The sequence below is a fragment of the Aquarana catesbeiana genome, linkage group LG05 (genome assembly GCF_042186555.1).
Source record: "Aquarana catesbeiana isolate 2022-GZ linkage group LG05, ASM4218655v1, whole genome shotgun sequence".
Taxonomy (NCBI): domain Eukaryota; kingdom Metazoa; phylum Chordata; class Amphibia; order Anura; family Ranidae; genus Aquarana; species Aquarana catesbeiana.
The window spans coordinates 379,687,113-379,706,398 of NC_133328.1; the positions used below are offsets into that span (position 1 = coordinate 379,687,113).

Here is a 19,286-nt window from a genome sequence, read left to right on the forward strand (position 1 = left end):
CTATCATTATTTGTATTGCTTTCTTATTTTATCATTTATTATTGTCAAACCTACAGTAACTGAAAACTTCAATTCAATGCTGTTTTCAATTATGTTTTCACTATCCTGCATGCAGGCAAGCAGTAGTTAATCATTACAGGATACAAAATATTATATTTACTGAATATTTTCTGCTACAACTTAGCCATCTGGCCTGAAAAATATATGTGCTGATGGATGTTGCCTTGAAGTCAGTTTTATGTGTATTTCGTGATGTGTTTTACCAAAGGCAAAACAAACCTACTAAGCATGTAAATCATGGTCCCGCCAAAGTGTTACAAAAAACAGCAATGCTCTAGTGAAGAATTATAACAGGATTCCATCATACAACATAGCTTAATGGTCCCATTCAACCCTTGGTTGGTTAACAGTTATGTTTAAGAGGTCTATTTATTAAAAATCTGCTTTGAGTCTCAACATTTGTGCAAGCATAACACAATACCTGTAATGTTTGTAATATGTGTGTAATAGTTTACTTGTTGCATTTCACTGGGCAAATGTAACATTTCCTAATATTTAATCCTAACAACCCCCCCCCCCGAAATTGCATCGAAATCGCATCTAAGTCGTATGAAGTTGTACTGTTAATTCGTAATGGTAATTACACGATTTTGAAGTTGTACAAGTATGAAAGCAGCCTAAGAACATTTGACTATGAGAGCTAATATTAACCAATAGAGAAAATAGCTTAACATTATAGGATAAGAACATTTAACAAGCGAGGTAAATAATATGAGAGAGACCTCTGCACTGTGTACAATCTATGGAGAGTCTTGTGCGAACAGTTGAACCAGTGTGTGTGATCGGCCGAGCAAACCTCTAGTGCAGTGAAACATTTAGTGATAGTATTATTACCACTGCTAAATGTGATTTGTCCTGACCATCTGACCACCTTAAATGCATTTTAAAGATTCAGAGGCCATATGGAAAAAGGTGTTATGGTCAGATGAGACTAAAATTGAATTATTTGGCCTCAACACCAAATGATATGCCTGCCGGAAATCCAATACAGCTTATCATTCAAATAACACCATTCCTACTTTAAAGCGTGGAGGTGGTATTATCCTATTATTGGGTGTTTCTCTGAAGCAGGGACTGGAGCACTTGTGAGGATAGAAGAAAAATGGATGGGGCAAAATAGAATAAAATTCTTGAAGAAAATCTGCTGCCCTATACCAGAAAGATGTCAATGTAAGAAAGGTTTACCTTCCAAGATGACAAAAAAAGGGGGGAAGGTTGGGACTTTGAATGAGGTGTGTGCGGTGGAGCCAAGCAAATCCACATACATATAAGCATCTGTATATTTATCAATAAACCAAATATGGCATAAATAGAACAAAATAACATGCATGAAAGCATATGAAAGCATGCATGAAAGCATATGAAATATCAATATACATGAATTGTAACCAACATGACACATAAACAATGAAAGTTCGTTTATGACAATGACCCAAAGCACACAGCAAAAAAGACCACACAATAGCTGAAGGGAAAAAAAAGGTGAATGTCCTTGCATGGCTTAGTCAGAGCCCAGACTTAAACCCCATTGAAAATGTGGGGAATGACTTGGAGACTGCAGTCCACAAACGGACACCATCAAATTTAACTGAACTTGAAAAGTTCTGCAAAGAAGAGTGGGCAAATATTGCAAAGTCTAGATGTGCAAAGTTAGTAGAGACATATCCCAACAGACTAAAGGCTGGAATTAAAGCAAAAGGTGGTTCAACAAAATACTGACATAAGGGGGTGATTATGTTTTTGAATTGTTTTATTTTTTTGTGGCATGTTGGTGTTATCTCTTTCCCTTTGATGTTATAAGCTGCACTAGTAAATACAGCTGGATAAAATGAAAATTGTGTCTGTCTTTTTCAGTCTGCAAACCATCAAAGTGTGATTATTTTAAAGGGAAGTGGGGGTTTCTTTTCTATATCCACTGTAAAATATATTATTAAATGGAAATTGAGCTGTTTAGTACATAAAACAGAACCTGATACATATTGAGCATAAATAATTGCAAATGATATATAGAAATACATTTTTAAAGCACTAACATCTTAATAAGAATTTTCAGAGTAAAGTCACATTTTCATAGGTATATCTAAAAAAATTAAAGGTCTAAAGATTCCCTATAAATTTCATTGCATTTTTTTAAAATACGGTGTCATTTTTCATAAAACTCTGCCTATGACATAGATACTTATAATATGAATATATTTTAGCCACTAGCCAGTTACAATAATAATATACACTACATGGCTTTGTGTTTCTTATGAACTAGGACTGTCTGTGACAGTTTCTCCTTTCTTGTTCGATGTCATTGCTCTACTCTTCTGTTAACTGCTTGGTTTTCTTTCTACAACCTTTCCTTGCATGCATCCTCTTGGGATCCAGTAACTAAGCAACCGCACAGTACTCACACTACAAATCTCCCAGGGATTGCATGGCAAATAGACCTCCCATTAAATATTGAAAAACCTTAATGGTGATCACTGACATGCTTTCTTTTACTGGACTTTTTTCCAATTTCCTTTCCCTTTTACTTTCATTCCAAAGCTGCTATTAATGTTAAAATATTTACTGAACTGTCTGCTTGAAGATTCAAACAACTAGAAGACATAATCATAGTAATATTTCCAGTCTTGTCACTGCACATTATTTTTAATCACAAACATACAGCTATGGCGTGACATGATTGTACCGTGGGGTTTTTAAAGGCTTTGTTCTTTTATCTAAAATAATAGCTTTTTCTCATCAGATATTCTATTATAATATTATAAAGGGAAGGTTCCATACACATATATTTTTGGAGTTGAGAAAAAAAAAAACAGCTATTTAGGGCTAAATAAAGGATTGCATACTATAATTAATAATTATCCTATTGAGCATGTTTGTTTTATAAGATATTACATTCAATGTTTAGGAAACCACATTCTATTACTTGTTTCGGTCCATCAACAGGTCACAGAATTAGAAAGCAGATATAGTTCAGATTTGTGTCTTGTAGCAGACCTATTAGATATACATATTGAGCTCCGCAAACACTCTTTCTGGAATGAAAATAAATACAAATGTTTTACTATTAATGTTTTCCAGATAGAATACTGCCTCTGAATTCCACAAGTTCAGGACACAGCTGAAGTCTAAGCACTGGGTCATGTAATCACTGGTAAGGAGAAGGACTAGGGTTCAGATTAGTTTATCTTCTACTTCAGCGGAGATCATTTGACCCTTTGCAGGGGGGTCTTTTCCTTCTTAACCCTCATTGTTTTGCCAGTCAGGTTACTGTGTTTACGATGCTTCAGTTTGTGAATGAATAGGAGGCTTCTGTACAGAGACTTCTATTCATTCATCTGCGGTGTAGGGATGAGCCGAACACCCCCTGGGTTCAGTTTGCAGCAGAACATGTGAACAGGCAAGAAATTTGTGCGAACACGCGAACACCATTTAAGTCTATGGGACACAAACATGAAAAATCAAAAGTGCTCATTTTAAAGGCTTATATGCAAGTTATTGTCATAAAAAGTGTTTGGGGACATGTATCAATGCAAAAAATGTTTTAAAAACTGATGTTTTTATTAATGCTTAAAGTGAAACAATAAAAATGAAATATTCCTTTAAATATTGTGCATGGGTACAATAGTCTGCCTGTAAATTAGCGCATTTTTCCCATGTTCATAACAGTCCCGCAGCAAAATGACACCTCTAAAGGAAAAAAATTCATTTTAAATATTTAAAATTGTTTGCGGCTGCAATGTATTGCCGGATCCCATAATATACATAAAAAATCATTGAAAACAACAGCGCAGGGGTCCCCCCCCCCAAAATCCATACCAGGCCCATACCGGGCCCTGCTGTTAAATATTATTTCGAAAATTCTAATTACATGCCTCTGTTAATCAGAGGATGAAACATCTTCAGGAGGCCTTGAAGAAAAGTTTGTGTAATGCATTTCCAGACCCTGGGAGGTTACAATTTCTTGGTGCTGGACAACGTGTTGCTGAGGCTTTGTTCAGTTAGAGGAAGAGCGGTGGAGAAGGTGGCCTGCTGACCGATGCCTTTAAACAATTTTTCAGTGATCAGCGCCAAGGTCTGATCAGTTCAAGCAACCATCGCCAGCGTCTGCATTACATGGTGCAGGAATATCTAGGGGCAAGAGCAGACTTGGAGACCTTTCCAACAGAGCATCCACTGGGTTACTGGGTCTTGAGGATGGACCACTGGCCAGAATTTGTTAAATATGCAAATGAACTACTGGCCTGTCCTGCATTCAGTATGCTTTCCTAACGCACATTCAGTGTTACTGGAGGTTTTATAATTGATCAATGAGTGCGCCTGTCTACAGACTCCATTGACATTCACATTTCACATTTAGTAAATGGAAAATATGACTGCGCTAACTCAAAAAAGATATATAAAGTGAAAAGCTACTACATATATAATGTGACAAAGATGCTGAATGGTGAATAATGAAAAATGTAGCGCTATAGGGTGAACATATATGGCTGTATACACATAATAAACAAGTGATAAGGAATCAATCATACAAAAAACAATGAAGAGTGAAAATATTAAAATTTCAATGAATATAAAGGTCCTAGAAAGGACCGGTGTAAGTCCACCACCAGAAAGTGGCTAAACGGGGATGGAGTAAACTGGTACTGTCCGGCATGTAGAGCGACAAGGAGGGTACATCTTCAACAAAAAGGAGTATATCTACTCTTACCGGAACAGGTGGCCTCGAATGTCAGCGACGATGAGTCAGTAAAGCGAGGGTGCCAAAGTTGGCAGATCGACAAATCTCCAAGGAACCAAGGACCTCCAAACACGACTCCAAGGGATGTGCAGGTGACCACCAGACCGTAAATCGGATGTAGGAAACACCAAGGATGGAACTTAGGTGTTGAAGGTAGCATTGATGTGGAGGAAAAATGAGGGAGTGCAAATAGACATCCTTGATGTCAATGGAAGCAAGCAGGTACCCTGGCTGAAGATAAGCAATAATTGACCTGGGAGGTTCCCTAGAGGATTGATGGATCTGAAAGAGCTTACCCAGGGTCTTGGAACATTCCCTTGGACCAGACAGCCAAGGTCTGACAGACTGACACAGTATGCAAGGCAGGATGCCTAGCCGTACCAGCCAGGGAAAACATGTCTTTAAAGAGGGCTTCTAATCAATTACCTACAGGATCCTTGAACAACAGGACACTTATGTACTTTAAGAGTTTTGTGAAGGTAGGAAATGGCTGGGGACAAGGGCTGTCCATTATTTAGGAACCCTTCCCTAAGGATTTTGCAGAGCAAAGTATTTGGGAGGAAAAAACATCTTTTACAGATGGGGCCAGTCACTATACAAGACAGTCTTCAAGAGTAACAGGGAATCTTTAGGCTGCTGCAAGGCAAGGCATAAGTGTACTGCATCAATAAGGATAGAAATAGTATCTTTAGCATAGGAGAGATATCAGTGGATTCTCCTGAGTGGAGCCCTCAGAGACAGTGAGTATCCTTCATCCTCCTCTTCTTCAGGGAGCATAGAAGTTGCAACAGGAGAATCAGAGATGGACCTTGCAGGAGAGAAAGGGGGCAGCCCTTATGATCCAAAGCCTTTAACAGGGCAGATAGCCTTCTCATAAAATCAGAAATAGTGGCTGAGAATTCAGTGGTCAGGACTAAAATATTCAGTGCCATTGGAGGAGATGCTGCAGACCTCTCCCCAGATCATTAGCTGAGTGTGAACTGGCAAGGCCCACTGACCCATTCCAGCTATATACAGTGTTTTTAAAGGGAACAAAAAAACCTCATAATGCGAAACGCAAAATGCATGAAAAATGCATGCAAAAACGCATAAAAAAATGCAGGTTTAAAAATGCAAAATGCACCGCAAAATGTGTCTAAAAAAAGGCATCAGCAACAACTGAATAGATGTAAACCTAGACTTAGTCCCTATGGGATCAACTTCAGCCGTAGACTATCACTAAAGAGGGTGCAGCACCAGCACCTCTTAAGGGACTAGGGCAGTGGCACTCTGGGCCTAGACAAGGGGTCATAGCCCCTACTTACATCAGTGTGTCCTCGCAGACAATAGGAGTTAGGGTGCCCCCCGGCTCTTCACCTTCCCAGTGGACAAAGAGACAAGATCACCCCAAGTGGCAGTGTTGCAGGCCTAGACTTGTATAGCAGCCTGCAGCTAACGCATATTGTGTTGGAATATGTCCCAAGGTGGGCACCCACAAGGGATCCAGTGCCAGAAGAAACATTACAGGCTGGCCACATCATTTTTTTGAGTGAAATAGTTAGAACTAGGGATGGGTTTTGGGTTTTGCTCCACCATGGGTTTGAGATGGATTTGCCTGTTCTTGGTTTGCAGTCCTGGCAAACTAATGCTGGATTTTGTCAGATGTAATGCTTTGTACCCATAATGCATGGCAAGTGTCTTTGACTTAGGTCAGCTGGCTTAAAAGGGCAAATAACAGGGGCTTTGTTACGTGCCAGTCCCCCCACTATAAAAGGGTAATCAGAGCAGCCATATCATCAGAGCATTGAAAGCTGTTGCAGAGAAAGGAAAGGTGACACCTATGGCCTCCTGGAATACTCACAGCAAACAACACAGGAGGCTTTGAGGCAATCAACCACACATTGAGCATACACCATGGTGCCTTATAAGGGAGCCAGCTGCAAAAACTAGGAAGAGACAGTTGGCTCCCAATGAAATAAATGAAAGTGGGGGCACCGGAACATGGTTTCACAGGAGCGGAGTAACAGATTACAGCAGGAAAACACTGTTTTTTCTGGGGGTATGAGTATGTTTATAGAGGATAATCTAGTGAGCAAGGTAAGAGGGTAAAGAAAAAAAAATGACATGAAGGGTGAAGTTTCTCTTAAAGGTCAATGGGCTTACAAAATTCTGTTTGCAAATAAATAGAAACTAGCCTAGGATATAACTGGTTATTAACATTTTTAAACTGGGTTCACATATGAGCACGCAGGGGCTCACAGCAGGAGGCCAGTGCGGTTCAATTCACTGCTTCAGGTCTGATTTCAGCCCGAATTTTAGGCTGAATTTGGACCTGAAACGGACCAAAAGATACACAGGACTCCTGTGCAAATCGCACTGGAGCCGCTGTGGAGATATGTGAACTGGCTCCATAGAGAGCCGGTCACAATTTCCTGCTGTGCGAATTGGATGCAGGGAAAAATCCACATCCAATTCGCACTAGTGTGAACCCAGCCTTAAGTAACAACAGTACAGATTGTTGATAAGGGTTTTTGCCTTTCTCTGGACCATCTGTGGATAGAGGGAATATGAAGGTTATTAATTAATTCATTTCTTTTATCGATTTAATTTAATTGACTTGTGCCTTCCAGAATAACTAGATCTGGACTATGAGCTGAATGGAATTCCCGGGTTTGATTGATTAAACGCTTGATATCATGAGTCTATCCAAAGTTAATTTCTGGAGCCTAAGGTAATAGACCAGCATTCCAACAGTAACACACAAACCTCACCTTCTGAGAACTTGTACAGATCAGTTATATCATGCGGTTCATTTCCTCCTATTTCTTTAGTAACAATTTTTTGTCCCACATGTGTTTTATCAACATACTGAGCCACTTTGGATCCATCTTTCAATGCCTTAGAATAAACAATGTCACTGTTTACCTGTAACAAAAAAACAGAAATGTGTGGCTTATCCAAAATATTTCACCATCTTCAGCTATCTGACATAGATCAATGCATTTTAGGAAATATTTCTTCAAATAAATGCATGATATCATGTATTAGAAGTATTATTTTTACTTCTGTTGAAGCTGGGAGGTAGATTTAAAAAATCGTAAGAGGTTTGTTATTAAATACAGTGAGTGCAACTGGGTGAAATTGACAGGTAGTATGTTCTGGTAAAAAGGGTAGCCATAGATTGGCCAAAGGGCACAGGAAAGTAGTTTTTCAGAAAAAACAGTAAATCTCTGGACATGATAATGTTGGTTTTTGGCAGACTTTAACTACATGGTCCTGTTGAATCAAGCTTTGGAGCACATTATTGCGCTGGTCAGCTTTCTGAAAGTAACACTGACGGGGCATGCTTGCACAATGTATCATTTTGCCTTCAAGCACCCTGCCTTTAAGAGTAGTTCTCATTTTTGGAGAACTCTCTTAAAGCATCTGCTAAAATCTAAATGTGGTTAACTGATCAGAAAATGAGAAGGCTAAAGTGTTCATTTATAAAAATAAAAATAAATGCTGTGGGAAAAAAATAATCCCCGTAATGTGTATAATATGTTTATATCCTATGATTATCCATGCCATCTAGTGGCCATAATGCCGTATTTTACCTTTAACAGGAAAACACTGCATTATGGCAGCTAGATTGAGCTGACAATCATAGGAAATAAACATATTAGACACATTTGATACATTCACACAGCATTTTTTTCTTATAAATAGACCAAGGAAACTTTAGCAGTTAGTGAAACACTGGCCAGCTGCAGAATTCAGAAATGTTAGAACTCTGGCGGAGGAGTAGTCAATGTTATTTTATTAATTGCCCTCATTTTGGAGATTATTTCCACACTCATGAAAAAAAAAAATGAAGCTAGATACCAGCAGTATTACCTCTCGGTTTCAGTTTAACCAGCTGCATCGGTTTATTTTAACCACCTCAATACCAGGCACTTTTACCCCTTTCCTGCCCTGCGCTGTCACAATTTGAATGACAATTGCGCCGTCATGCAACAATGTACCCAAACTACATTTTTATCATTTTGTTCACATAAATAGAGCTTTCTTTTGGTGGTATTTAATCACTGCAGGGTTTTTTATTTTTTACAAAATAAACAAAAATAGACAGGAAATTTTGGAAAAAAAAACAAGTTTTTCTTTGTTTCTGTTATAAAATTTTGCCAAAATGTATTCTGCTATATTTTCTTGGTGAAAATAACCCAAATCAGCATATTATATTTAGTCTGTAGGAAAGTTATACAGTCCACAAACTATGGTATATATCTGAAAATTGATCAGTCCCGGTGTATTGAAGGCCGAGCTCATTTCCTGAGGCCCAAAAATGTCAGGACAGTACAGATGTCCCCCAAATGACTTCTTTTTGGAATGTAGACAGTCCAAGGTTCCAAGGTATTTATTAAGAGGCATGGCAAGTTGTAATTTTTTGTCATAATTTTTTTTTTACATACTCTCGCCAGTGCAGTATAGTGTCATCATATACCTGGTGTGGTGGTGAGATCAGGGACACTGACTGGTGACAGTACAAAAATAAATATATATATATATATATATATATATATATATATATATATATATATATATATATATATATATTTCTATTTTTTTTTGTATTTATTTATTTTCTCTTTGTTATGATTTTTTTAACACACTTTGACCAGAGCAATAGAGTGTTACCATAGTAACATTGTACTACTCTGGGGAAGTGATCAGTAGTACATTTTTTTTTTTACACATTATGTTTTCTTATAGCAATGACAGCCAGTGACAGATTGCGCCGCAGCGTTACATTACGTCCACGCGGAGGGACGAGAGGCTGGCTTCGGCATCATTCTGCCATAGACCAGGCGACAACTGGATAAGTTGCTCAGTATGACGTGGGATGGAGCTTGGTTTTGTATGGTGAATGATGCCCCCCCTCCCCACACACACCTTTCCAGTGAAGCACTTGTAAGCCAAAATGTCTTTCACATTCTGCAATGGTTACATTGCTCACAAAATGACAAAAGTGAAATTTAGAGCATATCTAAACCTAAGAACAAAAATGTAATATATTGCAGCTTACCATCCCTTGGATGTGGTGACTGTATTAGTTTACTTTTTATCAGACTTTTTGTTCCTTTATTTTCACCTGTGATCATGTCAGTAAGACACTTTCTGTCCTAGAGTGACAACGCTCACTCACGGTACTGTATCTACAGTATGGAGGAGCAACAATATCGACCTAGGACAAAAAGTGTTTTAGAACTATACAACCCGTTCCCTTCTTTTCCTCTCCATAACATAGAGGAGGCATTCTGTAGTCCACAGTAAACTGGGAAGAGTTCTAACTGATAACAGCGAGTATAGGCAGAAAACACAAAAAGTTATCAGCCCACAAGATTTCTGGCAGGGCTAAAAGTTTTTAGTACATACATTTCTAGAAAATGTATCTTGTTGTAATTATAATTCATTTTAAAATGACCACCATTACTGGTAACTTGTGATGGCAGTATATTAAAAATTATACGAAAAATATTAGGGTGACTAATGAACATTTCAGTCAGTTGCAGGTAAATGATGGAAAATTAAAATTTCATATCACATCTTAAAGGCTTTGAAAATATCTTGCTTTTATATAAAACATTACAGATTTAAATTATATGAAACATAACTGGATAAATCAAAACACTATCTAGAAGCTGTTATTATTTTACTGTAGTGAATTTATTTTACAAAATTGAATTTATGATGAGATAGAACCAAAACATACCTCAGAGAAAAGGAAAGGCGTATCAAACTGAAAGCAGACGTGTCCATGTTTAATGGCTTGAACAGATGCAGGACCACATCTAAACATACCTAGAGATGATCAATATTACAAATTAGAAGACAAATCTCATAGCATTCTTCTCTTTTCTCACTCTGCTTTATATCTTCCTTGTAGTAATGTAGTCTTATACTGTGTTTTCACACATATAGCTGCTCTGTGACCTTGTTTACTTTTTTTTGTATGTTCAAGTAGGTGTATTATATTATAATAATATAGCATGCTATTAATTAGAAGGCCAAATGACCTTCCCCCCTATTTGTTAGGTGGTTGGTGCCAGTTCCACTGTTTAGCATAAACATGCTTTAAACTCTGTTCTCAACTGCTGATTGAGTGAAAGTGTGAATTTACACGTCACACAGGCTGGCTTCAGCAGCAAATTGCTTATGGCATTTGTTTCAAGCAATCTAATTACTAATGTACTTTAGATCAATATCGTGTGTTTTCATTGACATGATGGTGCTTATGAATTGATTATTGGATTGACTGATTGATTGATTGATCAATTGTTTGTGTTATGTATTCTAAGATCACTGATCAGTTACCGAGGGCTGTAAGAAAGTCAAGACTAAGCACAAACTAGATTTCCTTGATAGAAACCTAGTACTATTCAGTGCTCTTCGTTGCCTAATTGATGTTCCTCCCTTGTATCCCTTCTATTCTCGATGTTCAGTATTGTGCAGGTTGTACACTGTGCCACCACCCCAGCTGTAGGGGTAACGATGACCGTATTTTCAAGCATATAAAAAACGATCTACCTCCAACGCGGAAAAAAGTGGTTAAAATTACTGAAAATCCACGTGTGGCTTTCATTAGCCGGTACATTGACTGCAGTTTGAATCTATGACTTTGGGTTAAGGTTTGGGATCCCAATAGGATTCCCGGGAGTTACAGTTTACTCCAGTGACACCCATTAAATTAGCTGGCTATAGATATAAAAAGGCAGTCAGATGAGGTTCTACAATCCTCATAAAAAAATTAATAAAAATAAGTATATATAAAAAAGAGTGTGTATGTTTATGCACTGTATGGATATCCCCAGTGCCAGATTTAATTTGGAGGAGCAATAGCAATCAGCCAACTTCTAACCCTATTGGCACCTTTCAATTTTAGCAGATAAGAAACCTGTCCCACCATCTCCACCATTGTTATGATTTTCCATGGGTTCTTAATGCTCTTCCTGATTTAGGGATCTCTTTTGCTGACTCCTTTGCCAACCTCTATAAAAATAATTACTCCCCTTTATTGCGCAAACTTCAATCTCTCTTAGCTGCTTGGAATAAATTTCCACTTTCCTGGTTAGGGAGAATTGCTGCAACATAACATTTCTTCCTATGTTGCTTCAATATTTTAGGGTTCTTCCAGTTGCTGCCCCTGCATAAATTTCTAGGCCTATACTTAGCTTTATCTGGAACAACTGTAAGCCCTTACTGAGGTGTGAGTCTCCTTTGAAGAAAACTTTCTGGAGGCTTAGGTCTCCCAAGCATTGCTAAATATAACCAACCAGCTCCGCTGGTCCAGATCTCTAAATTTCATGCTACCTGATTTGCATTAATAACCTTATATGGCATAATTTAGTGAATTATATTGAAACATAGCACCCAGGTCTAGGAGGCCCATAAATATTCCACTGTACTACAGACCTCAGGCAAGCCTATAATGTCTTTCCTTAACGATCCAGCACTTCTTCTAGCTTTCCATTCCCCTTCTAGTTTTCAGGCAGGGTGACTCAAATCTCCAAGCTTATCATGACCATTAGAGTAATACCTTCTCACAGAACTATATCAATATCTCCAGATAAAACACTTTATAGAACATCATATTAAGTTTCCTGATTGTCCTTTACTTTTGACCCCATTTCAGCAGTGGTGCTACGCTGACCCACATGTGCCAGGCATCATATCACTTATATATGCTTTGGCGTCATCTTCGTCAGCATCTCAGCTCCAAACTTATACTCAATATAGATCTGGGGAAAGACTTAGATGTGGGGACTGGTCTCAAATATGGGTGACAGTAAGATCCTAGCACTAGCTAGTTGAAACTGATTACAAAGTACTTATGCGCTGTTACTTAGTACTCAACAGAATCTATAATTTTGTACCTGATTACTCTCCTAATTTTGTTTGGAGATGTGGACAACTGGGAACCTTCTATCATACATGGTGGCTATGGCTCAGCAATTCTTGGCTGCTGTCTTTTCTCTTATAACTAAATTAGTGGGCCAGGAAGCCCTTCTTATGCCGCGTACACACAATCGGACATTCCGACAACAAAATCCATGGATTTTTCCGACGAATGTTGGCTCAAACTTGTCTTGCATACAAACGGTCACACAAATCTTGTTGGTAATTCCAAACGTCAAGAACGCGGTGACGTACAACACGTAAGACGAGCTGAGAAAAATGAAGTTCAATAGCTAGTGCAGCGCTTCTGCTTGATTCTGAGCATGCGTGGAAGTTGTGCGTCGGAATTGTGTACACACGATCGGAATTTACGACAACGGATTTTGTTGTCGGAAAATTTGAGATCCAGATCTCAAATTTTGCGTGACAGAAATTCAGATGGAAAATGTCTGCTGGAGCCTACACACAGTCGGAATTTCCAACAACAAGCTCCCATCGATCATTTTCCGTCGGAAAATCCGGCCATGTGTACAGGGGATTACTGTGGAATATGCCCTTCTTCGTGTTAGACAACCTTGTCTCCTTAAAGTACAATTTAAACGTATGGTCCATGTCCTTATTGCTGCTGAGCAGATGTTTGGTTAAGCATGGAAAACTTTCAATCTCTCAATAGCTGAAACTAAATCCAGGATCACTTAGAGTATGCTGTATGAGAAAACAGAGGACCGGTTGTCTGACACAATGCAAAAATACTCCTCTATTCGGTGCCCCTAGTTTTCACACTTCCTTCCTACCTTCAGAAGTTAATGCTGGCCTTTTTGGTCTTTAGGCCTAGCTAGACCATGGCCCTTCTACTCACCCTTCTCCTTAGGTCCAACCATTCCTCCTTAAGTCCTTCCTCGACCCTTCCAGCAAGTCACTGGTCTAACAGTAAGGATTTGGACCACTCAACCACTGAGTTTTTTCTTGTTTCTTTCTATAGGGCTATTCTATTTCAACGGTAAAGATTTGAACTATTGTTTTCTTTGAATTCCTGTATACTGCTGCAATGAAAAATAGGATTTTTATAACAGCTTACCTGTAAAATCCTTTTCTTGGAGTACATCACAGGACACAGAGCCATAGTAGTTACTATGTGGGTTATAGGCCACCTTCAGGTGATGGACACTGGCACACCCTAAGACAGGAAGTCCACTCCCTATATAACTCCTCCCACTACTGGGAGTACCTCAGTTTTTGTAGCAAAGCAATATACATGTATTAGAAGAGGGGAGGGACCTCTGTGTCCCGTGATGTATTCCAAGAAAAGGATTTATCAGGTAAGCTGTTATAAAAATCCTATTTTCTTTATCATACATCATGGGACACAGAGCCATAGTAGTTACTATGTGGTATGTCCCAGAGCAATGCCAACTGAGGGGAGGGAGACACAACAAAAGTAGGGCACCATGAGACTAAAGGACTTATACTGCTGCTTGCAGCACACTACGCCCAAAGGTGATACCCTCATGCCTTTTTACATCCACCTGATAGAATCTGGTAAATGTATGGACTGAACACCAAGTTGCGGCCTTGCAGATTTGGGCCATGAAAGCCTGGTGATGCACTGCCCACGAAGCACTAACAGCCCTAGTGGAGTGCGCGTTTAATTGAGAGGGTGGACTCTTTCTCTTCAAACCATAAGCTTGAGCAATTACTTGCCGAATTCATTTAGAAATAGTAGATTTCGATGCTGCCTGTCTTCTTTTAGGACCTTCAGGCAACGCAAACAAAACAACCATTTTTCGAATCTAAGCAGTTGTCTTCAAGTAGACTTTGACTGCTCTCACCACATCCAGAGAATGTAGTGACCTCTCTTCCGTAGAACCGGGTTCTGGAAAAAATTAAGGTAGAACAATATCCTGGTTTAGATGAAAACCTGACACTACCTTTGGTAGAAAGTTAGGATGAGGATGCAATACTACCTTATCCTTGTGAATAATTAAATATGACTCCTTACAAGAAAGAGTAGCCAACTCTGATACCCTTCTAGCAGAAGATATGGCTACCAGAAAAACTAGTTTCCTTGTCAAAAGGACCAAGGGAATATGCTGTATCGGCTCAAAAGGCTGTTTCTGCAATACCGACAGAACTAATACCGATAAGGCAGAGACCTGGCCTTTGATAGTACTCAAGGCCAGCTTCATTTCTAACCCCATCTGCAGAAAGTCAAGGATTCTACCTATGACATACTTCCTGGGGTGCCAACCCCTGAAATCACACCAGGAGACATATGACTTCCAGACTCTATAATATATGATTCTGGAGGCCGGCTTCCTTGCATTAATCAAGGTAGAAACCACTGAACCTGACAGCCCATGCTTCTTCTGAATGTGGGTCTCAATAGCCAAACCATTAAATTTAGCTTGTAAGGTAGGATGGAATACCGGACCTTGTGAGAGAAGGTCTGGACATGGTGGTAGGGTCCATGGGTCCCCTACTGCCATCCTTATGATCTTTGCATACCAAGATCTTCTGGGCCACGCTGGGGCCACAAGAATCACCGGCTTCTCTTCCTGCTTGATCCTGCAAAGAAGTCGTGGAAGCAGCAGAATAGGAGGAAATGCATAAATCAGTGAAAACTGATTCCACGGGAACACCAAGGCATCTGTTCCACAAGCTAGCGGATCCTTTGTTCTTGACACAAAGTTGTCCATCTTTTTGTTGAAACAGATCTACGTCTGGGATCCTCCATCTTTGGCATATTGTCAGGAAGATATCGGGGTGAAGGGACCATTTTCCCGGAAACAACTGCTGGCGATTTAATTAGTTCACCTGCCAATTTTCTATTCCTGGAATGAAGACTGCCGATAGGCAAGGTACATTGGTTTCTGCCCAAGTTAGGATATGATTCACCTCTCTCTGGGCCGCACGACTTCTCGTGCCCCCTTGGTGATTAATATAGGCCACTGCTGTGGCATTGTCGGATAGGATCCTGACAGGACAATTCCGTAACCTGAACGTCCAGGCCCTCAGGGCCAAGTGCGCTGCCCGAATCTCTAGAATGTTGATGGGCAAGGTCACTTCTGATTGGGACCATTTCCTTTGGACAGTCACCTCTTTCAGGACTGCTCCCCAACCTGAAAGGCTGGCATTTGTTGTTTCCACCTTCCAGGTACCTGGTAGGAAGGATTTTCTCTGTAGATTCTTGGTTAACCACCACCAACTGAGGCTCTTGGAGACTGACACATTGGGAAATCTAGAGTTTGAACACTCTTGTTCCAAGCCGATAGGATACTGTTTTACAGCAGCCTCGAATGAAACTGAGCATAAGAAATGGCCTCGAATGAAGCCACCATCTTTCCCAACAACCTCATGCAAAGTCGAATAGAAGGATTCTTCTTTGCCTTGACCACCTAAATCAGTTCCTGCATTGATTTTTGCCTGGGGCAAGAATACCCTTTTCTGGGCTGTATCTATGATTAGACCCAAGTATTCTAATCCCCTTGATGTTTTTTAAGGAGGATTTCTCTAGGTTGAGAATTCAACCTAGGTATTCCAGGTAGTCGATCATACTTTGGTCTAAGTGGGCTACCGACTGGTCTATCAAGAGCAGATCGTTTAGGTAAGCTATAATCATTATACCTTGGGCCCTTAATCTGGCTAGAGGAGGGGCCAGGACTTTTGTAAACACTTGAGGTGCAGTAGCTAGAACGAAAGGCAGAGCTACAAACTGAAAATGAAGATTTTTCTACCTCGAAACGTAGCTATTTCAGGTGAGTGGAAAAAATAGGCACATGGAGGTATGGATCCTTGATGTCAGTGGACGCCAGAAGTTCTCCACCTTGTAGGATGGAGACCACTGATCGGATTGACTCCATCCGAAAAGAGCGGATATTCAGAAACCGGTTTAGATCTTTGAGATCTAGAATGGGTCTGACATCTCTATTTGGTTTTGGTACCTTGAAAAGGTTTGAAAAACCCCAATCCCTCCTCTTCCATGGGGACCACTGAGACCACTTTTTGAAACAAAAGATGGTCCAGTGCTTGAAAGAGAGACTTTTTTTTCTCTGGATCCCTGGGAACGTTTGATCTGAGAAATCGAGGAGATGGGGACTTTCGGAACTCGAGTTTATACCCTAGAGTTATTGAGGAAGTCACCCATCTATCTCGACACTCTTCCTGCCAGACCCTTGAGAATTGCAGAAGTCTTCCCCCCATGTGAGTGAGCGGGGGTGCCCCTTCATAAGGAGGTTTTAGTATTTTGTTTTGTAGGTTTCCTTCCCCAGGACCTCTTTTGTCCCTGGGGTTGACTCTGAGGTTTACCTCTTGAACTTGACGGTGGAGGCCATTGTAACTGCCTGGAGGCAGATGCCCCTGGCACCGGAGAAGAGGCTCATTTAAATGAAATAGTTTACTCCTCTTCCTAACTGGCAAAAGGTTACTTTTTCCACTAGAAATTTTTTGGATGTATTTATCCAAATCATCCCCAAACAGCCGTTCATCATGAAAAGGAAAACTAGTCAGGAGCTTTTTGCATGGCGATTCGGCTGACCAATTTTTCAACCATAAGATTCTACGCATATGCACCAGCCCAAGCATAAGGTGCGAGGCCTGAAGAATAGAATCTCTCATGGCGTCTATTGTAAAACATAACGCTGCTGGTAGCTCGGCTAAATCCTGGGCCTGCTGATCAGGAATAACCTTGCGCACCTGTTTAAACTGGTCTCTCAAGGATTGACATACACCAATTGCTGCCAGCGCAGGCTGAGTTACTGAACCTGCCAGAGAAAAAGTGTTTTTTAATAGGAATTCCAACTTCTTATCTGTTGGATCCCTAAGCATTTGAGCATTGTCTACCGGACAAGTCAAACTTTTATTCACAGAGAATATAGCACCTTCAATTGCTGGTATCTCCCACTTCTTAGTGAATTTTTCCTCCATAGGATAAAGTGTTGAAAACTTTTAAGGAGGAAAAAAATGCTTATTTGGGTGATCCCACTCAGAATTCATAAGCTTTTCCAGCAATGAATGGACAGGAAAGGCATGCACAGCTTGAGGAGGCTTTAGCGAACCCAAACAAGAAGTTGACTTATCAACCGACTCAGTTAAGGGTAGCATAAATGTGGAGCGGACCAAACTCAGTAAGAGATTGCACCATCAATCTTTCATATTGTGAAGCTGATCCTTCCACATTTGACGCCTTAGAAGAGGAGTCATCAGCCTCTTCACGGTCCCCTGAGGGAAATTCATCTTCTCCCGCCCCCAGTTTGAGTGTCCTGGGTAATGGAAGGGGACCTGTCGCATTTTGTCCCACACTGGGATGCGATTAAAGCAAATTGTGGACAAGGAAAGACTACTCCTGCGCTTGTGAGGGTCTGTTTGGGTTTGAGAAGAGTAGTATTGTGAACTGTAGCAAAACTAAAAAAGATGGTGTTGCATGTCCCGCTGCCCAGAAATTGACCCCGGGGTGGTCAGGTAAGGCTATATGGAGAGTGATGGATGAAGGGCGCGTGATCAATAGCTCACATCAAAACATAAAATTTATTCAAAGGAAATTAGAAGCAAATAAAAACAATTGAATAATACCAATACTACGTATCAAGTGAACAGGTAACAAAATATAAAAGGCATGGAAAATTAAAAATGGGTTGAAAATATCATGAGCCCATGTTGAGGCGGGTGTTTAGAGTTGGCTGACGCGTTTCGAGGATAACCTCTTCATCAGAGCCTTTTGAGAACCAGGGCGCAGTCTCTATATGCCAGTAGGCCAACATATGTACATCAACATAATGGCTAGTTGGAAAAAACGTCCTGAAATGGGAAATGGGATTTTCTGTGTTCCATACCAGTCCACGTTCAAGCGTTCTATGTGATAGTTGATGGTGTGTGTGTTCTCCTTTAAATTTGTAGAGAAAGGATAGTGGGGTGGTGTGGACCTGTCACGGGCTGGGTGGAAGAGAGATTTATTGACCTGTGTCCTCCTGGGAAAGTGCTGTCCAGTTTTTAGGAGGATGGAGGGGGGTGAAGATCTCATGAGAGAATACTGCAGCCGAGTGTGTCCGCAGCAGTCTCTCTGCCTCAGGCGATGCGATTAAAGCCCCTAACCTTTCCTCCAAACTCATCATGGCTGAGGAAAAAACCTTTTCAATAATATAGACAGGGGCTGCAGTGTTGGAAACAGTTGCAACACTTGACGGCCCTGATGGCTCACTCTGACCAGCCACCTTAGATCTCTCAGGGGAGCTTGAGGGAGTCCCTTTTGAGCCCTTTTTTGGGGCGTTTCTACCTCCCCTTCTGACCATAGCCCAATGCACAAATGCAGAGGTACTACCAGAAGAAATTGCACCCACTTGCTTGAGAAAATAGTCCAGTAACTGCCGCTGCTATTAGTGCTCAGCTTGGTGCTTTAGTAAATGTGCCAAGGGAATGCCTGTGTCACCACTTACATGCCCCCTTTTTGATCTTGTGTCCCTCCGACAGCTGCAGTCAGCAAAATGGAGCGTTTTAAATGTACTCCCACACTGGACGTTGCAGCACGCCAACGCTGCGCTAAGCCATGCTAAGCTACACCCCCTCCTCTTTTCAAAAAAGAGCA

At 40.4% G+C, this 19,286-nt stretch overlaps 1 protein-coding gene across 1 annotated transcript in view; it reads right to left on the reverse strand.

Moving 5' to 3' along the window:
* Nucleotides 1-19,286, reverse strand: part of F13A1 (coagulation factor XIII A chain) — a 269,662-nt gene that overhangs the window by 85,713 nt on the left and 164,663 nt on the right. Inside the window, exons 10-11 of the mRNA XM_073631004.1 lie at nucleotides 10,527-10,615; nucleotides 7,546-7,699 (exon numbers count right to left, since the gene is read on the reverse strand). Of these exons, the coding sequence (XP_073487105.1) occupies nucleotides 7,546-7,699; nucleotides 10,527-10,615 (243 nt within the window). The remainder of the gene's footprint in view (nucleotides 1-7,545; nucleotides 7,700-10,526; nucleotides 10,616-19,286) is intronic.